This window comes from Gymnodraco acuticeps, unplaced genomic scaffold, assembly GCF_902827175.1.
Source record: "Gymnodraco acuticeps unplaced genomic scaffold, fGymAcu1.1, whole genome shotgun sequence".
NCBI lineage: Eukaryota > Metazoa > Chordata > Actinopteri > Perciformes > Bathydraconidae > Gymnodraco > Gymnodraco acuticeps.
In genome coordinates this window covers 1603591-1629672 of record NW_022992130.1, presented here as the reverse complement: position 1 = coordinate 1629672, position 26082 = coordinate 1603591, and the positions used below count along the sequence as shown (strand labels likewise).

The 26082-nt window shown below is 40.9% G+C and overlaps 3 protein-coding genes across 3 annotated transcripts; 1 reads left to right on the top strand and 2 right to left on the bottom strand.

Moving 5' to 3' along the window:
* Nucleotides 1-712: 712 nt before the first annotated feature.
* On the bottom strand, nucleotides 713-4832 carry lrit2 (leucine-rich repeat, immunoglobulin-like and transmembrane domains 2). The gene is made up of 4 exons (XM_034203759.1): nucleotides 4497-4832; nucleotides 3068-3129; nucleotides 2043-2833; nucleotides 713-1530 (listed from the first exon to the last, which is right to left on the bottom strand). Exons 1-4 carry the CDS (start codon nucleotides 4830-4832, stop codon nucleotides 713-715), a joined length of 2007 nt encoding a protein of 668 aa, XP_034059650.1.
* lrit1a (leucine-rich repeat, immunoglobulin-like and transmembrane domains 1a) lies at nucleotides 4824-8602 on the bottom strand. Its single transcript, XM_034203823.1, has 4 exons — nucleotides 8274-8602; nucleotides 7339-7799; nucleotides 6214-6519; nucleotides 4824-5903 (listed from the first exon to the last, which is right to left on the bottom strand). The coding sequence occupies exons 1-4, from the start codon at nucleotides 8393-8395 to the stop codon at nucleotides 4837-4839; spliced, it is 1956 nt and encodes a 651-aa protein (XP_034059714.1). The 5' UTR covers nucleotides 8396-8602; the 3' UTR covers nucleotides 4824-4836.
* A 3086-nt stretch (nucleotides 8603-11688) lies between these two features.
* Nucleotides 11689-16723, top strand: rgra (retinal G protein coupled receptor a). The gene is made up of 7 exons (XM_034203807.1): nucleotides 11689-12118; nucleotides 12454-12610; nucleotides 13015-13136; nucleotides 13746-13899; nucleotides 14056-14173; nucleotides 16181-16294; nucleotides 16560-16723. Exons 1-7 carry the CDS (start codon nucleotides 12040-12042, stop codon nucleotides 16701-16703), a joined length of 888 nt encoding a protein of 295 aa, XP_034059698.1. The 5' UTR covers nucleotides 11689-12039; the 3' UTR covers nucleotides 16704-16723.
* The last annotated feature ends 9359 nt before the right edge of the window (nucleotides 16724-26082 follow it).

Here is a 26082-nt window from a genome sequence, read left to right as displayed (position 1 = left end):
GCAATTGTAATGTATGTTATCTCATTACTATGCACTTGTATGTACTATGACTATGAACCCATATGGACAATTTCCTTTAAAATAAGAAGCTTTGAAGTTTTCATATTGTTTATTTACCCATATTACATCAACAATAGATTTAAAATCAAATCGATTTTTTGTTCCAGATCCAGTATCATGTAACAGTACAAAAATGGCAACTTAATTGACAATGTTGGACCAAAGAGAAACACCAACATAAAATAAGTTTGACATCACATATACATGGATGACACAGCATTAAAGTGCTAAGACATAATTACATAAGATGCACTGACTACTCAAAATTGTATTTGGGAGAAGCAAATATGAGCATTCTTCCATCAAATCAAATTACATCTTCATATAAAGCAGCAGTTTTAAACGTGTCATTTACAGTAAATGACAATGAAACGTATCAGATAACAAGACAAACAATGTATTTCGGACAGGAAATCATTTGAAAACAGTGGGGAAAGTCCTTGAATTACACTCACGACATAACGGCCATCATTCACATCTTTGCAACCTCTTCTCGGCCTAAAACAGAGGAAGAGATAATATTAAAACCAAGGAAGAAAACACAGTCATTCTTTCGAATATTGTACTTGTGTCAGAATCTATACTTTTATATTTTACTTTACAAAAAGGTCTATTGCAAGGTCAGTTATTAGTTTTGCTTGTTGGTAGTAATTTAATAAAGTTCAGCTGTGACTCTGAAGTGTTCAGCTTTGCCTTTATGCTGCCTGTCTTCTGACCTCCTCCTCACCTTCTTGTCTTCACTGGATTCTTTATTAACCAAGCCCTCGTCACTGGCGGCCTGCAGGCTGTCGAAGGTGCCCTGCCTCTCTCGCTCCAGCCCAGATGAGCCGCCTCCCCTCCGCCTCTTCCAGGACTCCATGATGTCCTCCAGCCGGGTACACTTACCATCAGTAGTGCAGGCAAACATACCGATAGGCACAGCCAGCACCATGGCCAAAACTATCACCACTATATGAATCAGCTTCTCCCTCTGTTCCATCTCAGTAACGTCACTTCCTGTTACAAACACGATGCACTGCCCGGGACGTGGTGCCTGGTTCTTAAGGGTCACACAGATGTCATATTTGGTGGCACGCATCAGATCAGAGACAGAGTACGAGTGGATCCCAGGGCCGATGTAGATCATCTCCTTCTTATCAATACCTGTACGGCCAAAGTGGATGGTGAACCAGGTTTCAGTTGGGTGGTCTAAAGCGGCGTGCCACTCGATGGTGATTCCACGTACTGTCTGTTTGGCGATACGGATGTCAATGTAGACATTTTCATCACCGGCCGCAAGTGGAGCTGAGTTCCCAGGGAAGAGTGACGACTGGGAGCCGTCTTGAGAGAGGACGTCCAGGAAGATGGTGACAGAGGAGTTTCCAATAAAGTTGATAGCATTGCAGGTGTAGACACCACGATCAGTTTTATGGAGGGATGGGATCACGAGGAAGAATCTGATGGTTTCTTCATCCACTCTTTCCTGAGACTCTAGGGGTAAAACAATGAAAATAAATGTAAATTTGCAGGACATGAATGCTTGAATAATACAACTCATTTTGTAAATGTTCTTAAGAGATTATCCACATGTTATAAAGTTGAACTGTGTCAGCAACACAATCAGTGACATAGCAGGGACTCTAGTGGCAGCAGCTGGCTGGTTGCTATGTGTTAGTAATGAACTAGATACTTGCAGTCATGATCTGCAGTAAGCACTCCACTCCAAAGGTCTAATGACGCAGATATTCATTTAATTGCACAGCTGACATTAGGTAGGCTACAGCACACTATAATCTCCCTACACTCTTAATCATAAATGATGGTGTTGGGCAGATTGAGAATCAGTGGTGATTATATCGCGTTGGGCCAATATCCAGATTTAGCTCTACTCATCTTAAAGAGGGGTTATGAGGTCTGCGATTAAAATGTGTTTAAGTAACTAATTCAGCAGAAGAAATCGCTCTGGATGTGTGGATAATATATCGTGCACATCGCACTCTTACCATGAAATCCTCTGATTATCTTCAGACCATATGTCCACCAAACAGCGGGCTCTGGCCTGGCCTTGGCGAGGCAGCGCAGGGTGAGGTTGGTTCTCTGGGGCATGCTGATGTTGGAGGACGGTGAGGTGACGATGGGCTTCACGCACGCCTTCAGCTCCACCTCATGGAAGAACTTTCCCTCCCTAAAGCCCGGCCCTGAGCAGGTCAAGTAGGAGTTCATCAATATAATCGGGGGGCTCAGGGACTTTATGAACTCCACAAAGCCCTTCAAGCGGCAGTCGCACATCCACAAGTTGTCGTGCAGAGCGAGTACGATGTTTGGCCCTAAAGCACTCGCATCCCGCTCCTCCGTGCTCTGTAGTTTTTGATAGAGAGGCCAGTTTTGAAAGACCTCCTTTGATATGACTGTAAGACGATTGAAAGATAAGTCTAAGTAAGTCAGACCTGGCAAATATTTTAACGCGTGCTCCGGCAGGACGTCCAGCTGGTTGTGCTTCAGGTCCAGGATCTTCAGGCCCGGCGTTTCCTCGAACGCTGTCCATGGTACTGAGCGGAGCTTGTTGCCCTGGAGACGGAGCTCGGTCAAGTTCCCCAAACCCTCCAGACCCTTTGAGTTTATCACTGTGATGTCATTGAAGTTCAACCACAGGTTCTCTAATGCAGGTGTGTTTGAGAATGCCCCTCTTGGTATTTCAGTGAAGTGACATTTTTCTATGCGGATCTTGGTCATATCATCTGGAAGGTTCTCTGGTATGGCACCAAACGCACTCTCCTCCATACATATGAGTGACCTGTGATTAAGGGGGAGAGTTTAAAGGAACAGATGGTAACTGTGTCGCCTAATGCTTTATAAACCTGAAATATACTAACACCACAAATTACAGCTACTAGCTTCAATAAAGCCCCTATAGCTTACTTTTATACAAACTCTTTTAATAACCATATGTCTTTTAATTGCTCTGCCGTCACCGACTGACACAGTTGGGATAAAACTACCTGAGCCTTGGTGAAGCTACAAGACTTACCTTCCATGACGGTCTTCTACACAGCTGCAGCCGCGTAAACATTGAGCATACGTTTCATGCGCCTTGATGTTAAGCACAGCTATAACTAGGAGGTAACAAATTATGTCCATAGTCCGAGAAAAATCCTTACATTGAGGGTTACATTCGTGCTCAAGACATGTCGAGTGTGGCTGCCGAGTGAAGCCTGCTAAGCTTAATCCCTGACAGACCGCGAACCAAACAAGTGGCATCTAATTCCTGGGTGAGACATGCCAGTGTAAGCAGGTCTGACACACTATAAGGCACTTTTTGGCAAGTCAACCTTTATAAAGTGTGTGTAAGTAACCAGAATGTTCAATAAATTCGTTTTTGGTTTGAATCCCCTTGTACAAAATAACTGATTCATTTGATTGTCTTATTTAATTAAATAATTCATTAAGATTAACAAAGTTATTACAACATACAAATCCCTAATAAGAGACAAAAACTGATCAAAAATGTGGAAAACCTGAAATGATTCCTGGAAATGTGTTTGATCAACTTAATAAATAGCATATGATCACCCTTTTCACTTCAATGCAGGAAAAAACACTTGAACTGTATTGATTTATAACATAATAAAATAATGTATAATATAAATGTATTAATATGTTGAGGTGAGAGATATAAAAACACACAGTACCACTAACTGGATATGTATATATAAAAGTTTATTCAACTATAATCAAATAATATCATTGGAATAAATAGATCTACATTTAATGGGGCAACCTCTAGGTGGCACAAAACAGGAGATATTTCAGTATGTGTCTCACTGAAAGGAATTAGACTGTCTTTAAACATTTTGCATAATTTCCACCCTATTTACATTGTGTCATAGTTCAGTCCTTTCTGTACTTCTCTCCAGCTCCAGCTTCTCTCCATACGCCAGAGTGTTGAACCATGCCTATGTGTATATCTTCTCTGAGAACATATGACAGATATATACAGAGGCACAGACATAACTGTATAGTGTACATCATCTAGTACATTATATACAAATAATACACATACATATATGATATAAACAATAGATTTTCTACCGGTGCGTTCCCTTTATGTCAGATCAAGTTGCAGAGGTTTCTTCGCTGAGCCATGAAAGTGAGATAACATATAGTTTACAACTTTTAACTTTTGACATGTTTTCTCTTACAGGCGAATTAATAAATTAAACATGAGCGTGTTTGCATGTTGTTTTACCATTAATGTTTGGATACTTTTGGACAGAGTTTAACTTTTGTTAGAGTTTTTAAGTTGATTAATCTGTTAATATTCCTCTAAACTGATATTTCCATTATAGTGCAACGTGCAAAAGTCCTTTGATAGAAGTTGGTTCTCTGTGGCGGTGGAGTTGGTGGCATGATCCAGCGAGGAGGGACGGATGGGGGGGTATCCCAAGGTGTGGGCGTACGGGAGCGCGTTGGAGGGGGACTGACGTCAGGATGTTGCTGAGGGCGAGAGCAGGGGCAGTGATGTGGATATGGATGTTGATGGAGATGGGGGTTGTGATGGGGGTGGTGATGGTGATGTGGATGAGGATGGGAATGAGAATGAGCATGGTGATGCGGATCGGTTTGCGGATGTGGATGAGGATAAGGATCGGTTTGGGTGTCAGGTTGGGGATGGGGATGGGAATGGGGATCGTTTTGGGTATGGGGATGTGAATGGGTGTTAGGGGTCGGACTGGCACGTGGGAGCGGGTGAGTGCGAGGAAGATGGCGTGGCGCAGGTGCTGGAGCTGGAGCATGACGTCAGCAGAAGTACTCGTTAGGTTGTCCCTCTATCTTAGCCGTGGCCTCAGAGTCCAAGCTGGATCGGGCCGACAGAAGCCTGTTGGATTCCTCTGGGTTCACTCTGTTCAAATACTCGCCCTCAAGCCCTTTGGCCTTCGTACCAGGCGACAGCGTTTCAAAGGTCACATATGAATCTTGGATGTCCTTGGTTTTCTTTCCCCAGTACTTTTGAATGCGTCTCTTCAGAGCCCCGCAGCACACGATGACTGTGAGCGGGACTGCGATGATACAGGCCACCGTGATCACAATCACATTAATCAGCCTCTGGGTCGAAGTTGCACTGGCTGCTTCATCAGTGGAAAATATCACACACTGCTCCTTCTTGGGGATCAGCCCCCTCACACAAACACAAGCAATGTACTTGGTTCTGGGCACCAGGCCTTCGATGAATACACGGTTTTGCCCTGCCCCAACATTGATCTTCCTCATGTCCCTCTCTCCAAACACAGCATACAGCACACTAAACGCTGTTGTGTTCTTGGCCTTAGGGGCTCTCCAGTTCAAAGAAATGGTATTGTCTGTGTCCCCCACCACCTTTACTGAGCGGACCACCCTGTCGGGGTCCTGCTGCAGTGATGATGTGTTGGCCGCCAGGTTGCTTAGATTAGTCTTCTCCAGATCCAACAGTGCATCTGGGTTGGAGGAGGTGGCAGGCCCCAGGGTGGCTCTGTCTGCCAGGCTGTAACTGGCTAGTCCCGGATCAGGACCAAGACCAGGTGGAAGGCCTGGATCCAGGGCGGGCAGGGTTGAAGGGGTCGAGGTTGGAACCACATATCTGGCCACCAGTTTCTCCTGGTAGGCAGCTTTACCAACAGGCTTGGGTTTCTTGACTTTGGCTTTCTTGTCATTGCTGGTTTGGTTCCCCTCTGGCTTTGGTGAGTTAGACACAACAAGAGAAATGACAGCTTCAGCATTTCCCGCATAGTTAGTGGCCTTGCAGATGTATTTCCCCGAATCCCGATAGGACACAGCAGGGACACTGAGGATGGACCAAGTGATTCCCTCTTTTGAGGTCTCCTGCTGGACTGCGATGACAGAGAGGGGAAAATAGTATTGTTACACAATGGTTACAAATGGATAACGTATGATAAAGCACTCAAATATGACGTTTCATTTATATGAAAGAGCCCCTTTCATTGATGCGGAAAATGAAGCAATGGTCACAGGCAGTGTTGCATAACTCACTGTTTTTGCCACAGCTGTCAGTCAGACGTACAACCTTACTATCTCCACTGGTTGCTTTCTGTTTAATTAACAACAGCAGTACAGACAAAGGCCTCTTATCTCAGCACAATACAGAGAGAGACCCTGACAGTCAAAGACCTGCTGACTCACCTGTTCCATTAAGTTGCCTCCCATCTGCCTTGCGCCATGTCAGGTCTGGGATGGGGACTCCAATGGTCCCACAGCGCAGCAGCACATTGTTCCCAACAGCGCTCCGGACTCGTGCCACAGCTGTGTGTATACGTGGGAGCTGGCAGCGCCGAAGCTCTGCGTCACTGAACAAAACCCCGGATACACTCTCTGGAGCTGAACACCGGAGCCTTGTGTCAATGAACGCCACCGAGAGAGTGGGAGACTTCTGGAACTGGATCAGGTCGTAGAGCCGACAGTCACACACCCAGGGGTTGTCGTGGAGACCTGAGGGTGAGGGTAAAAGTGAGGCTACAAGGAAGACGAGCGTCCAGCTGTGAGCAAAGTGATAGAGCAGCCTGCAGATGGCCGGTGTGGATGTTAGCATGCTAATCCTGTAAGAGGATTAACATTTAATTCATAAACTACAATGGCAATGATGATGATGATGATGATGATGACGACGACGACGACGATGATGATGATGATGATGATGATGATGATGATGATGATGATGATGGTGGTGTGATCAAGGACAGGTTAGCCATCCTTTCAACCTTCTCTCCTGACTTTTCTGCACATGAGAATAGGTGAAACACAGAAAATGAGCGATGAACTTTGTATTTCACACACACACACACACACACTGACATGACAGTATGTGTCAGCAATTATTACTAATTACTAATTTGTTTTATTATAATGCTATTTATTATTTTCATTTAAACAAGCTTCCAGTTATGGTTGACCACAGAGTCATAATTATTTACAAAGACATTAATAATCTGCTTACAATTACAAAATAGAATATCGTGTATGTAAACGACTTTAAAATAGTTTTTTAAATAAAGTGTTCCTTTGGTCTTTAATGCAGAATGTGTTACATGGTTTCCAAAGCACCTCTTCAAATATTAATGGGGAATTGTTTTGATTAACTACTACCGACCATCTCCAACCATACATCAAACGATGCGTTGCTTAGCAACTGCTTTTTTCAGCTTCCATTCAAGATTGATTAATTAATTAACACTCTTCATTACGCACAGTGTTAAAAGCTATACCTTTCGTATTTTTGATTGAGACATGCATCCTGACTGAAGTCCTTACCAAGTATCATCTTGGAGCTCTCTGGCCCTTGAACAGGTTTTGCTACCAGCCAGGTGGACAGCACCTCTGCCGGCAGGGTCAGCAGGCTGTTGCTGGACAGATCCAGGTAGGTGAGGTTCTTGATGTAATAGGTGGCCTCCGCTGGCAGCGAGGTGAGCTGGTTGTTGTGCAAATCTAGAAGTCTGAGACTGGGCATGTCCATCAGAGAGTCCCAGGGAAAGGCGGTGAGGGCATTCCCGTCCAGACGAAGCTCCTCCAAGTTGAGCAGTCCCCGGAAACTGTCCGGGCTCAAGGCGGAGAGCGTGTTGAAAGACATCCACAGGAATTCCAGACTGGAGAGGTAGATGAAGGCTTCGCTCGGTATCCGCTGGATGGCTGTCTTCTCAATGCGCAGTTTGGACGTGTCAACAGGAAACCCGACAGGCACAAGAGATATCTCGGGATCATTGCAGATCACACTCCTAAAAGAGACACAGACATTTGTTAATTAGTGTGCACTTCCAGATAACCCTTCAAAAAGTTTACATTTAATGACATGTGAACATTACAAAGTAAATGAAAATAAAAAGTTTGGAGACTTGAATTGAAGTCTAAAATTAAATAATGTTAAAATATAGGGGATATAACAGTGTTATGTTCACTAGCAAATACATGTGTGGCTAATCAATCTGGAAAAAAATATTTCCAAAGCCATCCGAACTCTCAAAAAAACGCATAGATAGGAAGGTTGAAATTGCCTTTCAGAGATAATCCTGCATTAAATAAAATTGGACTGACATGCACTCCCTGAATTATCTTTGGAACACGTGTTCAGCTCTTTGCAAGCATCTGTCCTCATATGAGTATACCTGTGCATTTAAAAGATGTGTCTGTGCGCAGAACAATTGCTTTTGTGTGTTTTTGATTTAAAATCATTTGCATTTGGACATCCTTACCTGGCCTTTGATCCATCACTCAGGTTGTGGTAAAAACAGCTGCACTGCGACGGGCAGGAGCTCACTGGGGATAAAAGCTCACCTGTGCCCAAGTAAAGCCCCAGGAGCAGGACGAGGAACATTTTGGCCCTATTTTACGCATACGCAGTTTACCTACATGCGCCCAGTTTGCGCCCACTGAAGTTGAACAGACTGGACTTTTTTTCTCTCATTTACAGGAATATCATCCGCATCGCTTTGTCCCACCGCTTCGCTGTCCCATAGTGATCCGACTGCTATGAGTCCCGAGATAAAAAGGATAGACAAGGATTAGCGAAAGGACTGGCGTTCTTTTCATTTGGATGCGTATTCCATCCCTGAATCCGATAGGCTGCGCAGAGACGTCCCTATTTATTATCACAGAAACATAAACACTTCCGAAATGGTCATAATCCACTGTGATGTTTGGATTTTTTTATTTCCCTCCAATGTAGTTTGTTCATTTGAGCCCTGCCGTGACTGTTAATCTGTAAATGGGCAGCGCTGTGTTTTACCACAAGGTGGCCCCTATAGAACACAGCCTGTGGCTCCTACCTTGGAGCTTTTACACTCAACAGATGCTCACTCAACATTGTCTAAATATATTCATCCTTTTTTCTTATTCAGGGTCTTCTCATATTGTAATAACATGACAACTAACACCACTTCCGTCAGAAGGCAGATATAGATACTTTGATTTATCTTAACAGTGATTTTACAGTAATATTTTCATGCAAAGTAGGACCCTGCTACTGGTGCCTGAATTACTGATGAGAAATTAGAAAAAGTTTCACCACACAGTGTCCCTCATCACAGAAGAACATATTGCACCTTCAACACATTTTTGTACCTGCACATAAATGACGCAGTAGTAAAATGAAGTCTACTTGATTTAAGTGTTTTATTAACTATTTTTTTAAGAGGTGATAATTGTTTTGTATTAAGAATGAACTTAGTAACGTATGGTATTACATTCCTGGCATTAAAGATCAACCAAACCACAACTAAATGTACTTGACTGTATTGAGAAACCATTAAGATGCCCTTACATTTAGGTACAACTGTTTTCGTACTAATAAAAACTTATATAATACTACTTAAAATAGTTTATTCCAGCTTTATTTTTCTTGTTTTACACTTATTTTCTTTGAAATATTCTTGTTTTACATTCCTGTTATTTGAGGTGTTCTTGGAAATCATTCCAATATCATCAAAATATATTTTAAATGTATTATTCATACATTGGTACTTTATCATATATATGATGGTATCTTATATATTATAAGTATTTTATTAGTTATAGTTCATTTTTTACCTGGGAATTCAGTAACAGGAAACTTTTTTCTAAATTAACTTAATGTGTTAAAAAAGACAAAAATAGAAAGGAATGTATGTTAAATCCGATTGAAGGAAAGAAACTCACAGATGCCTTAAGATTTCCCCTTTAGTAACGGATCTTATAGTCCTACGAGAGAATAATACCTCCAACTGTAAAAGATTTTATTTCGCAATGTTGCTAAATACGGCATAAGTTATTTGGCATAAGATCTGTGTTCCCCTGGTATTTCTTCACACTGGGAATTCAGTGTTACACTTTGTTAGCACTGTGTGCCAACTCTGTCCGTAAGAGATGACGAAACCCTGGCTTTTATTATGTGCAAACAGCTTGGCAGCAAGAACCCACTTTACATCCAATTGTTATTTACTACAGACCCAGGTCAAAGGCTTTACAACAACAAAGGATGATAGAGATGAATAAATCCTATCGATTGGTAATGATATATCAAAATAAATAGTAAGAGTGTGCCTTGATATTTGGCCTACATTTAAGATTGATCACACTCTTTAACCTCTTATACGTTATATCCCTTTGAGTCACAGGTCAGTCCTTATGAAGGGTTTTACAATGGTGCATGTCTGTACTGAGGCTGAAGGTGTTGAGCAATCATGCTCGAAACATTCCATATTGCACTGCAAGTAGTTAATCTCATTTGCTGAAGCCAATGAATAAAGCCACCCTTTACATCGTATGAACCAGAAGACTGGATTTAGTTTGAGCTGCAATGTCATTCTTAGTGTGCAACAATTCTAAAAAGAACCCATAAGAAGCATTTGAATGAATGGGATTTTGGAACATTGATGTATCATTTAATATCAGTCCTTAATAAATAAAGTAAGAGTTGTCAAAATAGACATTTTGAATTTGCTTAAGTGGTGCACGACCACTTTCAGCAGAAAAGGACATGAACAAAACATCCAAATACTATTGCATTTACTTTTTTTGTTTCAGCAATTCTTTACCATTTTATTTTAATTTAATATTACATTTTATGACGTTTTATTTTTAGTGTGACCATTTAAAATAGCACATGTCAACTAAAAATAGCAAACTGCATTCATGTGACCCTTAAACTCATGTTGGGGTCAACTAAGGGCATATGGATTGTGGGAGCTTTTGTTGGGATATAAAGTGTCCAAAAATGTATATATATATATATATTTATGTAAAATGGACCTTGACCATTATGCATTTCCATATGATTAAGGACTTTTCACACATTTTCTTATATATTTCCAAGATTTTTGATCTTATAATCCTGGGACTGAAACATTTTGAGCAACACAAACTCATGATAGTGTCCCCTACATCCTTATGGCCTGAAAAGCTTACAATGGTGTTGCAATGGAGCATGACAAATCCATTGAAGCCTGAGGATGATGGCTGGATGTCATGTCATTCACATACATCTGAATGGGAACGAAGCCTTTTATTTTACGTCACATGTTTTTATCTTATCGCCCAGGAAACTCTTTCTGTTGACACATGTTGTGTCTTGAGTTAAAAAAGGACAATTACTTTGGTCATCTATTTTTGTAAGGCTGATGCCATGTTGGTTTAATCTATTGAGGTCAGTCTGTCTATCAAAAGTTGTATTCCCTAAAAAAAACTAAAAGATGTCCACAAAACCACGGCCTACGTGTCCAATTGTATATCCACTAGTCCCTGTGAGAGTCCTGCCATATGGGACAAAGGATTAATAAAGATACAGATCAACAGTACTTACATGGATCCTCTGTGTGGTCTCAATAATTACTTTGTGTCATCAATCAGGGAATGGAGAATTACTAACCTATAATGAATTAAACTACATCACATACATTATATTAAATACAAACTGAATGTGCTTGAAATTTTAAGGCAAAATGAATTAAACACAATCTCTAGCAAGAACATGGAAGTCTGAAAAATAATGGGGTTATTTGTGTTATTTCTTAGTGGAGATAACCGTTTGTGATTGGAGGGTTTTGTTATCTTCCTTATTGTGGGTGTAGCTTTGATTGGCAGGGGCTGGGGCTCTGCAGGCACCTGTTGTGTCTCCTTAAAGCGACGCAGATCTGTGGTCTGCATCAAACGCGTCGTCAGTCCTTTGACATCAGCAGCGGCTGCATCCTCACCGGGACGCTAGGACACAAAGGCTTGTTGTGTAACTAATTGAGGGCTTTACTATTGCGGTGGGCAAATACGCATTAAGGGTTGCGGTGTGTGTGGTTATGTTCATTAAGACATTCCAGCACGGATTGGGACGAAAGCGAGTGGGGGGCTTTACATAATAAAGTGCATGCTTTTCACGTGAAATGCCCCTTTAAAAACAGGCTCCTTCAGCCAAACAGAAGCACATCGTAAACCACCGGGTTGGAAGGAGGGAAAAGTCTGTGACAGCTGCACTCGTGTTAATTCGGCTTCAGGATGGTCTCGTCTCGGCCTTTACCGGAGGGCTTCTCCGACTTTGATGTGTTCTCTCTGGGAACCATGCTGCTGGTGGAGGGTGAGTAATTTTGTTTTGTGCCGGAATTGAGCCAACATACTGCGAGCCTGCTCCCGCTGTGAGGCATTAACCTATGAAAGGACCTGACGCCACCCGGGCACTGATATTATAGTGTTGTGGTAGGCAGGGTCTGTTTTTCACTAAACTCGCAAATTAATTCACGTATAGTCTGTAAACAAAGACCTGACTGCGATGTTTACAAGCAGCAGCATGTTTATGAAATGTCACGGTGCTGCATGTTACGCAGAAAGCACCTCTGTGTCTGCGCGCACTGATATCCATCCATCGTCACACACTGCCTTCATTCATGATTGTTTATTTATGTTTTCCCAAAGGCATGCTGGGCTTCCTTCTAAATGCGGTGACAATCGTTGCTTTCCTGAAAGTGAGAGAGCTCAGGACCCCCAGCAATTTCCTTGTGTTCAGTTTAGCGATGGCTGATATTGGCATATCTATGAACGCCAGCATCGCCGCTTTCTCCAGCTTCCTGAGGTGAGTGATGTAACCGCCCCTTTCATAACAGATGCCAAGGTCTGAGTCAATGTAGCCAAATGAAATGTAATGTGCATATAATACCTGGCAAGCTACCCACAATATGATTAATGTATACTATCTGTAAAATCGATACAGGGAGGAACAATCAGGGGTGTAAAGTGGAGGGGGATTTTCAAACTGGAAGAATGAGATTAGATGCTGCTCTCAGTGTCTATGGGTCTAAGGATAATAACAACTATTATTTGTATATATATTATTTGTGTAAAGACCCATAGTCTGAAATTAATACATTAACTGCTTTCATAAATCATCGCTTCTATGAATGTCTGTGTTCATATTGTATCTACATTTGACAAATAATTGTTTTGACTAATTAATTAATCACTTTCCTCTGTCTCCAGGTACTGGCCTTATGGCTCTGAGGGATGCCAGACTCACGGTTTCCATGGCTTCATTACAGCTCTCGCCAGCATCCACTTCATGGCCGCCATCGCCTGGGACAGATACCACCAGTACTGCACCAGTAGGTCAACATCTGCTATGTCCCCTGCCCTGAAATACACAATTACAGCCAATGGCGTTCTTCTTTTCCTCCCCCCCTGAAGCACAGGCTCTCACACAAAAACACACACAGTCACACGCACACACTCACATGCACACGACATCCAAGTACACTGAGCGGGTTATTGTTCTTGGTCTCCAGCTGATCTTAAGACCTCCTGCTATTTTGAAGAGGCCAGCTGCCAGTTGTCTTTTAATTTGCCACAGGCCGTTCTTGCACCCTGTTGGAATAATGAACAAATAGACTTTTAAAATACAAACATTGTTATAACAGATAATAACATAGTGTTAAAACTGCGACCTGGAAGGCTTGATGTTGAGAAGAAAGTCATATATTTTCATGGTGATACATTAAAAAAACTGCTCTCTTGCTATTTTTGAGTCATCGTTAGTTGCAGAATAGAAGTGGAAGAGAATGTTGCCCAGCACATGATCTGCAGTTTACACCATTTACCGTGCTTATTAGAAAGCTAGTTACTAGTTTTACCACATAAAAGGAAATCACTTTTATAGTAGCGTGGCCTTTGTTGGAGGTGTTAGAAACTGATGATTGTGATCCTGTTCTTATCAGGGACAAAGCTGCAGTGGAGCAGCGCCATCACTTTGGCTGTGTTCGTCTGGCTCTTCACTGCCTTCTGGGCCGCTATGCCCCTCATCGGATGGGGAGAGTACGACTACGAGCCCCTTAGGACCTGCTGCACTCTGGACTACACCAAGGGAGACAGGTGCTGCACACACACACACACACACTTCACAATGAAAACACACACACACTCTTCACAATGAAAACACAATTCAAATAGATGTCAATGCATTGTCTGTCACTCACTAGGAGCAGTTTATACAGATTTTACAACTGTTGTTCATTTTTATCTCAACAGAAACTACGTGTCCTACTTGATCCCAATGTCCATCTTTAACATGGCTATCCAGGTGTTTGTTGTCATGTCCTCTTACCAGGCCATTGCACAGAAATTCAAGAAGACTGGCAACCCCAGGGTAAGTTAAAAAACAACAACAACAACAACCAAAAACAGACTAAATCCACTCCAACAACTTATGAACATATTTTCATATCAGAATGGAAGCAGACTGGTTTGCTTTACTTGCTCCAAAATCAATTTTAAACGCATGCTTGATGCAGAGGAATTTAGAAAAGACTATAAATCCAAGACAATAGTAGTTGTAAGTAACAGAGAATTTGTAACAAATACACAATTAAGATAATGATTATTTCTGCTTTGAAAGCTTACATTGGCAGTGGTGGACTTAAGTGCAATGTTAGTTACTTAACTTGTTAGCCACTTCTATCTTCTCCCCCGTATTTATTGGAAAGCTTGAGTCTATTTTTACAATAGTTTAAACATACAAAAGGCTTACAAAATATATTCTTCTTTTAATTAAACTAACCAAAAGTATAAACACTTACAGCTAAATCAATTAGTTAGTTGACAGGACATTGATTAGCAAAAATCTTTTAACGCTAAGACATCACATATATAAGGTTCATAAAACAGGAAAACCTTTCATTTATTTTTAAGAATTTGCAAGAATATTGCACTATTGTTTAGAACAAACAATCATTTGAAATATTTTACTTTGGACTTTGAGAACTTGTGTTGGTTTGTGATAATTTTCACAAACCAACACTGACATCTATCCATCTCTTTCTGGTGTAAGCATGGGAAGCCACTTCCTCCTGTGGGCATATTCAGAGTGACAAAACAGACAGTTATATACAGCAGACATACTGTATATAGGTCACTGCCAGGGGGAAGACCGGGTGCTTCATAGGGAATGTGGACAGTAGCTGGTGCGTGGTGAAAAGAACAATGTATCTGTGAATGGCGAGTTCAATAATGGAGTTCCTCAGGGCCTGAATCAGGTTGCCTCACTTTATGTTGCATAAAGCCATTACTAACAGTCATCTGAGTTGGAGACACTTCCATCACACGCTCAATGGCTCCGGATCTCAGACACCGAGCTCTCCACCAGAGAAATATCCTTGTGGAAAATATAGTCACACAATATGCTATGAAAAGTTGGGGGCATACACTTGCCTGTTCAGAATCAGAATACCTTTATCAGTCCCACGGAGGGGAAATTTGCGTAGTTACAGCAGGAAAAAGAGCCACAGACAGCTTAATGTTACATATGTTACATATGTTACATGCATTACAAAAAAGTACTAAGTTATGATATAATAAAAAATAGAACAAAAAATGTAAAGTTACATAATTTTCAAAATACACATCCTGTAACAGTTCTTAGGATTTAGCAGCCAGGTATATATTACACAGTTATTAACGGCATATATATATATTGCACATATTGCACATATTGCACATAGTTGGTTGGTATTTAGCAGCAAGGGGTAATATAGTCTGTGTTGTGGTGTGTGTAGGGGAGGGGGGGTCTACTAGGGGCTGTGCTGGTTGTATAGTCTGACCGTTGCAGGAAGGAAGGACCTGCGGTATCTCTCCGTGAGACAGCGGGGTGCAGCAGCCTGTCGCTGTTGGTCAGAAGTTGCGTCCGATGCTTTATAAATATCTTCAAATGCTTCTGTACCTGGCTTTTCAGGTCAATACTCAAAACCAGAAGTTGTGTGTGGAAAATGTAACTTAGTCTAAAGATCATATAACTTCAAAGCAGAGCTCAAACAACATATATGTGTGGATTAAATTAAAAAGAATGTCCAACTGCAAAGCTACTTAAGAAGCAGACCTGTATGTTAGGGGTTCATTTACACCGAATGTGTTCATTTGGTCTCAGAATAATGACTACTTGACCCTAGGATTAGGCAAACTGCCCCTTTACTCACTAGCTGTTTCTTTTTGATAGCTGAGCATGAGTGGTCTTAGCACAGACACTGCTTCTCTCCCACACATGATCCCAGGCGTGTGACTGCACCTCATGACTCGAGTCATTTGTGTCTCCTTCACTGCTTATGGTTGATTTGTAACTACATGAATTTGTATCCCTACTACTCTCTCTCTATCTCTGTAGTTCAACCCCAACACTCCTCTGAAGACCATGCTGCTGTGCTGGTGCCCCTATGGCGTCCTGGCCTTCTACGCCGCTGTGGAGAACGCCAACCTGGTCTCCCCCAAGCTCAGGATGGTAAGGACCATCCACTAAAATTATTTTAGAAGCACACATACATAGAAAATATCTTAAATATGTAGAATTTTAAGATGCCTCAGTGGCAGAAAGGATTGTGGACCAATTCCCAATGGAATAGTGTTGTTTTTGTACAATAAAAATAATTATTTGAATGTATATATCATGATTATACTCATAAAGATTCTACACACAGTGGTGTTAAATAATTAGCTGAACAAACTGCTCTGCTTTATCACTTGATAACTCACCCCTCTCTGTGCAGTTGGCTCCCATCCTGGCAAAGACCTCCCCCATCTTCAACGCCTTCCTGTATGCTTTGGGAAATGAGAACTACAGAGGAGGCATCTGGCAGTTCCTCACCGGGGAAAAGATTGAAGTTCCTCAAATTGAGAACAAGTCCAAATAAATTAAACATGTAAAAATATACACTTACTGTTGTGGTGATTTCTCATAGGTACCTATGTTTCTGTTTGTGAGTGTTAGTGCATGTGCTGTGTCTTGAACAGAGGTGGCCTTTTTCCCTTTTCAACATCTGTCCAGGAATAGTTGACCTTTGTTCCTACAGTAGTGTTATTTACATTTTGTCAACCGAATATATGAATTGGCCTATTAAGGAAAAATAAATACACACATTGTGAGATACTTGAAGAAGGACTTCTAAGTGAAGAATGATTTCTTTATAGTATGTTAACGCAACATGGCTACTTCTGTAACAAACACACAATTGTTCAGTTTTTCTCTGGTAAATGTGTGATTTAATTTGATTTCTCTTATTAGATACGGATGATTTTCTTAATGGGTTCCTTTTAACGAATTCTCTAAAACTGACGTCATTTGGGATGACCATATATTCTAATAATTGATTTAAAATATAAAGAGGGTTATCTAAGGAGCTTCAAACTAAATAGACATATACTAGCTAACAGAGGGTGTGTCCGATTTATGAACCGTTCACCTCTCTGGGCCTGACAGACAGGAAGACGTCCTTCCTTGTTTATTGCACCTGTCAATGAAATTTGAAAGTGTGTGCATGCCACTATCGTCATGCGATGGGCGGTTGCGAGTGACCTTTGTATCCAGAGTAGAACTGCACTAATCCTCTAAACAAGAGGACCATTCTTCAATACACAGCCCCCACAACCCGTTGAAGATTAGTAGATGGCTTTAGATTAACTGGACATGCTTCTGGCCTGCAGATTTACATTTCTGCGTAACACTTAAATTGAGAAATAGGAGGAGTCTGGTTTAGATTCAGCTCTAAAATTGAATTATCTATGGGGGCTCCTTCATGTTATTGAAATCCCTTCTATGCTTGAGAATAAGGACAGTATTTAATTTATATATTACATTTTTCAAACCAATAATAACTACAACAAATGTTTTCCTTCACATATGATGTTTCCTTTTAAACCTTATCCTAAAAAGAGCATTACTTAGATATTTCTTTGAAATGTATTGTTTCAACACAGCGTTAGACACAACTCAATAACATACTGGTTATCATATAATCAATATTACTACAGTAGGTTTCAAAAACCAAGTGTTCCACTCCAGTGATTTTGTTTTAATTCAGCATGTGTTTTTTGTGATGGGGTAATAAGGTGTGTCAGCAACATATGACAAACTTATACAAATGTGTTAAGAACTGAAGTAGGTGGACATCTTTTCACCATATGGATACTTGCTATATAATGACACATCATCATTTAAATGCTCAGAAGCACAAACAAGCCCATTCACAACTGAACTCTCCCACTAAATGAATAAAGGCTGATTGTAAGTGGGTCGTCCTTTGAAAACCTTATATATTTGTTAGTGGTGATCACCAGATGTTAGGAGCCCAGATAGACAATAGTATACACTGTTCAATGTTTCATTTATCTTATTTTCCCCAATTGCTGTTTAAAGAAGACCAGAAGTGATCTGTGATTAACCTAAAATAAAAAAACAAAATGTCAAATATCCAGGAATTCTTTGATTATTAATAATAAAGGAGGTCTGGACTAATTGTCTTTTTTTGCTGTATTATTATGAGTGAAAACGTATTAAACCCACCATTAATAAACAAGTTAGGGCAATAAAATACCCACAGTGGCAGTTAAAATGATATTGCGTGCAGCGCTGGAAGGTATTAGCTTTATGTATATCTATACCAGGGCCAATCTGTACAGAGCATTTTACAATGGTCATTCTGTCTATTGAGTACTTTAATCCTGTTTTTATATTTTTACTTAAGTATTTATTGACTTGAGTAACAGTGCGGTTTGAATGAATTAAACATACAACATAGTGTTTTTGTACTACTTTTGCTTGATTAAAGAGGGGGTTTTTTCACCACTGAACGTGTGTCCGTGCAATTACATAGACTTTCCACCAGCACGATAAAGATAACACCCAGAGGTCACAACATACAGTAGAAGCCCCAGTTGGGGTTTCTAAGCAGATTAATTGACGCCAGCCTGTCAGTGGAGCAGGTTGTTGCGTAATAAAGCAGAGATACAGCAGCCCTGTTGTCATCAGCATCACTCTCATTTGTTCCAGCTAATTCAGTCCTCTGCAGGGAGAACTTCACGGATTAGACACTTCAGATGTCACGTAACCCTCTTGAAAAAAGCATTACATGTGCTTCACGCATCCGCCATGAGCAGATTATTGTCATTATAATCAATATAAAACTTCCATCAGACCCTTTATGACAGGGACATCCAAGTCCCCAGACACTGATGGACATATGGAGCTGTCAACTGCTGGGAAGAGTTACTTTGACCCCACTTCTTAAACCGCTGCAGGCCAACATGATCAACTGGGCATAAAGGGATTTTTAGAGATTCTAGGAACATTATGCAATAAAGAATTAGAAAAGTTAATGCATTACTTTCTTCCTCTCCTTTCTCTTTCCTTTCTCTCTTTGGTTTATTATTATTGAATGGTGATTTTTCCCTCGTCATAGATGATGCTCACAGATTAATTATTTAAACCGCACATGGCCAGAGATTTACGTCTACTGCTGGATTATAATATAGTTTAAATCCCAATGTCTGGCAGCAGACCACAGTTAGCGCTTTTTTTTTCTCCCTCTTTTACAATCAAACATATTCAGGTACTTAGAGTCCACTGAGGATTATGTCTGGTCAACCGATGAAGTTTTCATATGGGATTTTGAGAGGATTACACAGCACCATGACCACGAGTGCAGGAGAAAGAGAACATCACAGTGAGTGAAGACTGTTCCAGAAAGAAACAGAAAGTTATATGAATCTCCTGAGCAATGACTGAGAAAACAACTGAAAATGGTAAAGAGGCAGATAAGGATGGTTGCAACCCAAGATAATACTGGTAGCCCCAATCAGAAATAAGCCACAGATCATTTGATTTTGAATACTTTTTCCCTGCATCAACCTCGGCATAAGAAAGTGAATCCTCAATCGTAGATAAATGGAATCAACTGACCCTGGGAGTAAATAAAATGTGGTTAACGTTTGAGCTAATGTCATGCTTTGAGCTAATGTAATGCTTTGAGCTAATGTAAAGTTACGCTGTATTACCCTACTGTTAAACGGCTGGTGCTGGATCTGGATGAACTAAAGGCACTTGTATAAAGAGCATGTTTAATTCTCCACTCTGAGAATAAAGATATCAGATCAGGGAAACTATATATCTTTTAAAACAATTTCGGAAAAACACCTTTCATTGAATAGCATTTCTATGGTTTGACATTTTAAATTTCTGTGGTTTTAATATGTGTTTAGTATTTGGTATTAAGTTTGTTTCATTCTCTTTGTGTTTTAAATTTGATCATTTTAAAAGGGTGTTTTCACAATCCAATTAACAAAAGTATAAATGAGTGTTGCTCTGTAAACATGAACACAAACCCATATGTTGAATTAAAATAAACTCCAAAAGCAAGGAATTCATCGCAATTTCAAACAAGCCTGCACAGTCTTTACACGTGGCTCATGCTGAGGCTGTTCTTAATCTGACATCAATAGAGTAGCCTGCTAATTAGTTTAGGAGGTGTGATGTTTGGAGTTTAGCATGCTCAAGTTCAAAGTCAAGTTATTTACAAAATGTTCTTTCCATTTACCTCAGTAAATAATTATCTATAACATGAAACTACAACTTTCTGTCATATAAAAATAGTCCGTTGTTACTGTTTGAAACTTTGAACTAACGTAGCAACGGCAGGAATGGCTTCGATAGCGTTTTTGAGGAGCATTTTGATTACAGATTTGAAAACATCGTTGCTTGCTTTAAAAGTAGCACAATTCATTATGTCAAACCTTGGAAAGTATCTAGATATCCCTGCCCTAATGCCAAAAGTAACTGGCAACTGAATATGTGTCGCCGTTTGATGTCTATGTCTGGACCGCTGTGTAAAAAGGAGGGTCTCTGCCCCGTTACTTCTCTTCTTACTTCTATAAGAATAAACACGGAGGACGGAGATCTCTTTTTCTCCCCCTCTCCTGACAGCCCAGCAGCTGATCTCAAAGGCTCCCCTCTCCTGCAGGCAGGGGCGCCGCCAGGGATGTTGGGCCCCATGAAAATACATCACATTGGGCCCCACCAACAGGCACAGGCCACTTTGTTTATAAATTACCTCGAGGGCCGTACCAAATGGTCTAGCGGTCCGTATACGGCCCGGGGGCCGTAGGTTCCCCACCCCTGCTTTAATATTACATTACATTACATTGCATTTAGCTGATGCTTTTATCAAAAGCGACTTACAATAAGTACATTCGACCAGGAAGACACAACCTTGAAGAAAACAGAATCATATAAGTACATCAAGTTTCATAGAGCCAAACATTTCAAGTGCTACTCAGCTGGCTATAGATAAGCCAGTCCTTTATTAGTATATAAGTGCTCTGTTAGCAGTTCTTTGTTAGTAATTCTATCGCTCGAGGTGGAGTCGAAAGAGATGAGTTTTCAGTCTGTGCCGGAAGATGTGCAGGCTTTCTGCTGTCCTGATGTCAATGGGGAGCTCATTCCACCATTTTGGAGCCAGGATAGCAAACCCACGTGTTTTTGCTGATGGGAACTTGGGTCCCCCTCGCAGCGAGGGTGCAGCGAGTCGTTTGGCTGATGCAGACAGAGCGTAGTGCACGCGCTGGGGTATACAGTTTAACCATGTCCTGGATGTAGGAAGGGCCAGATCCATTCGCAGCATGGTAAGCAAGTACCAGTGTCTTGAAGTGGATTCTAGCAGTTACCGGAAGCCAGTGAAGGGAGCGGAGGAGCGGAGTGGTGTGGGAAAATTTAGGAAGGTTGAAGATATAATAACATTAGTATTAATATCATAACCAAAATGTCGGTGATTCATATTTTGTTTACCTAATACAGACTGATCACTCAACGCTGCAAACCGTCCATCATCCTAAATAGACTAAAAGCAGTTTTTTGTTTTGTATAGATCATTGGTTATGTGGGAAAATACTGTGTTTGAAATGTATAATTTAAATTAGATGTTAGCTTTTTTATATATATACATATTTTGTATTCCAGTCTCCCTTCATTCAACACAATGCTGCTCACCTCCTTCAGTTGGGAGAAAAGGTGGTTCAGATTCAGCATTATGGGGGGACAGGGCTGCTGAGCCTAAAGATGGATCTGTTGGTCCTGGCACCAGGGGAGGGACAACTGATTTAGTATGAATAGCTGCTAAAAATGTGCCTGCATTTATTAAAGGTAGGTAGGTAAGAATGGAGAAACCAGCTCGAGTGTGTGCGAATTTGAAAGTACACAACCGAAAAAAATATGCCCCTTCCTTCAGACTTCCTTACAGAGCCCCTCCTCCAACACACGCGAACGCGCACATGACCAATGAGGGCACGAGATAAGTTTGTGCACAGATGGAAGGCTGACAGGCAGGTAGGCCATTCAGTTATTTTAGCCGGGCCGGCTAAAATGATTGGTCGTGCTTTTTACATTGCTATCGGGATGTTAAGAGCATTCCATGGAATATAACAAAAAGTGTATCTCGAGCCGGTTTCTCAAACTTACCTACCCCACCTTTAATGTCAGCTTAGTAAAAAAAAAACATTAGCTAACAGACTAATTTCCACCACTCATGGACCACACCCACCTTTTCTTGTGAAAAACTTTAGTCCCTCTCTCTTGTCTTTCTCTCCTTTTTCTTCTTTTCTTAGAGCCTCACTTTTTGAGTCGTTGAGACATGGTAGCTACAACAACACACTTACGTAGGCTAAGTACTAGCATCCCTCCTCACATGCTTTCACTCTCTGCAAGTGCCGGTGCCGCACTGCGTTTGGAGGCAGGACCAAACCATTACATATAAATAGAAGGGGATGTACAGAGGCTTTGGATAATTAACTTTTGGAAGAAAATAAGTTAAATGAATCGTAAGTTTAGTGAGTACTTTATCAATATAACGTTCTATTAATGTTAATTCTTGAGGATTGATGAAAGGTTACTTACATAATGTTTTCGTAATGTTCTAAACATTTTGGGGCCCCCGTCAGTCAAGGGCCCTTAGAATCGTCCTAACCTTTCACCCCCTTACGGCGCCCCTGCCTGCAGGGGGGCGTGGTCAGCTGCAGCTCACAGAATCAGCCCCCTGCAAAAACAGCGCTGGAAAGAGCATATAGAGCGAAATGAGGCATGGCTAAAATGCAGGATCTGTTTGGTGTTTTGAAAAAAAAACTATATTTATATACTTTATATAGGTATGGCCCTACAATATTTTGTTCAAATATAGCATGATAGGTCACCTTTAATATGCAATGTGTATGCTACATTTTAAAAGATGTAAATTTAGAAAGCAAATATGTATGAAAGTTAAAAAACAACAGCATTGCAGCTCTCATTTTCACAAACCAGCCTCATTCTACTTGTGTGCAGAATCCTTTTTGCTGCTCAATGAGAGGTGGAACAAACAAGAGTCAGGCCTTCAACCTGGAGCGTATCATTTTTAGCCAAATCAACACTGGTCCCTTTGAATCACCATCTCTGTCAGACTCAGACTCTGTCTCCAGCACCCCCTGATAGACCTCAGGCTGTGCTAAGCGCAAAAAACAAGGTGAAATGTCAGTCTGCTGCATCGGATGGACCACAGAGTCACTGTCAGATGTGGAGCCAGTTATATAACCCCGGACACATACGGCTGCACACATCAACACACATGATCTTGTTGAGCACAATCAATGATAATGCTGACCAGGTGTTCCTCCAATCAATTAATTGAACTTGAGAAATCACACCGTTTCTACACAGCCTGATTTACATGACAAATAGACATGTGACAACATTGTATACAAGTCCAAGCTGAATACAGCAATCAAATACACACCGGAGACATTACATATTAGGGTGAAAAACATATTTGTTTTAAAGAAACAGTATTTTTACAGGATTAGTGTTTCAGTGTAATCTGGATTAAAGCGGAGCTGTGCGTCACTGCCCTTTAGAAATCACTGTTTCAATTCATTAAACAGCTCACTTTGACCAGTGTAGGGTGGACAACATTGTGAGCACTTTACACTATTCACACCCTGAATAACACACACTAACATACGCACGCACGCACGCACGCACGCACACGCACATAGGGTATCTTTTATCATCTCTAGATTCATGATGTTAGGATTATTTCATTGAATGAAAAAGTCCATTCAAAAACCTGTTACATGCTGCTCACTGTTTCCTTTCTATCAGATGCTTGGAGGTGCAGTTTTCTTATCGCTTCTAAGACTAAATGTGGCATTTCTGTGTGTATGCAGGGATTTTATATTCACATCCAATCCTCCTCTTTTGTCAATTATGAAACTCCCCAGTCAGCATTGGCAGTAGCTGCACTATGTTTTGATTAAATTAAATGAATAGATTTCATGCTTGGGGCTGATGTTGCTTTTAATCCATGAATGGATGATTCTATCAATTCACTGTATTTTGCAAATGTAGAGTAATTCTTTATTGCTCTCCATTTCCATATATGGTAAACTGTTGAGATTCCATACAGGGCATTTACTGTATAAATGCTTCAAATATTTGACTTAAAATCCCTCCTCTCTGTTGCTTTACAATGTCCTCTGCACTCAAACTGCATGCTCATACATTGATGAGTTGGAAAAGTAACTATCCATAACAAAGTTGTACTATAAAAACTGTTCTGTAAGCTACTGTAATTATCTGATGGTCGTACTGTTTTTTTGTAATGGAGGATTATACATTAACATCAGACAATCCTAAAATACTGTATCACTTATCATGCTCTCGGCTCAGCGAGGCTACGGCTCAGCTTAATGCCAATGTCTGAATGCTAACATGCTGACTATGACAATACCAACATGCTGTTTACCAGGCTTGTTTATTGCAACAAAGTATTTTGGATATTGGATATATTGGATTAGTTTTGCATGTGTTTCGTAGAGCAAGAATATTGGATACATTCAAAATGTATCCCTTGCGAAACATGAATGTGTGCTAAACCCATAGACTGTAACCTCATTGCAAAGATCTTTCAGTCCTGACACAAATATTGACATTGCATCCCTAAAATTAATGAATACAAGATGAAAAATAAGCCCATTACATTTCTTCCTTTTAACTTTCCTTCTTTCTTCTTCCTTTCTCTCTTTTTTTCACTGTCCTTTTTTTAACTGATTAAATCGCAAGAAATATTCATACAGATTTCATAATTCTTCCTTAAAATTAGAACTTTTATTCTTCTCTGCCATGTGTACTTTTATTGGTGTGGGCCTTTAGACATATCATTTTATATAGTCCGTCCTGCTTTCTGTCTATCTGCTACAGCAGGCAACTTGTTGATATGTTATGAAGGTTTAGCTAATCTATACCTTCCATACATTTTAAACATTTCAGTTTCGGCTAAAAAATAATAATAATCCAGGTTCACAAGGTTCATTTTTGTGTGCATTTGGTGGCAGCGGTTAAGTATTTTGAACGGCTGTTCGAAAATAATACTTTGGCAACTGCAAAAGATTATATGGTGATCTTGAATCTCCTGAGCTACTTTCAAACCAGATCAGAGCAGAATCACTGGGAAAACAGCAAAAAATGTTGATCCCCTAACACAGCCAATCCAGTTATGAGGACGGTGCTGACTCCGCCCTTGACACCAGTCGAGAGGACACAGAACTAAAAACAGAAAGCTCTCCCCCCCCAAAAAAAGACGAGAATAGGGCAAAACAACTCAACAAAGTTAGCTGTGTGTGTGTGTGTGTGTGTGTGTGTGGGTGTGTGTGTGGTGTGTGTGTGTGTGTGTGTGTGTGTGTGTGTGTGTGTGTGTGTGTGGTGTGTGTGTTGTGTGTGTGTGTGTGTGTGTGTGTGTGTGTGTGTGTGTTGTGTGTGTGTGTGTGTTGTGTGTGTGTGTGTGTGTGTGTGTGTGTGTGTGTGTGTGTGTGTGTGTGTGTGTGCTCAGTGGATAGAGTGCTGGACTTTGAATCAGGGGGTAGCAAGTTTGAGTCCCACTGCAGTCAGCATGTCGTTGTGTCCCTGGGCAAGACACTTCACCCCAAATTGCTCCTGTGGGGATTGTCCACAGTACTGAATGTATGTAAGTCGCTTTGGCTAAAAGTGTCTAACAAATGACATGTAATGTAATGTGCGTGTGTGTGAGAGAGAGAGAGAGAGAGAGAGAGAGAGAGAGAGAGAGAGAGAGAGAGAGAGAGAGAGAGAGAGAGAGAGAGAGAGAGAGATGATGAAGCACGGCAGTCTCTTGGGGTGAACCCGTATGTTCTGAGGGAAATAAATGTGATTATCAAAGCTGTTCTTTCCCTTATGTGACGTAACATCTAAAAATACATCTG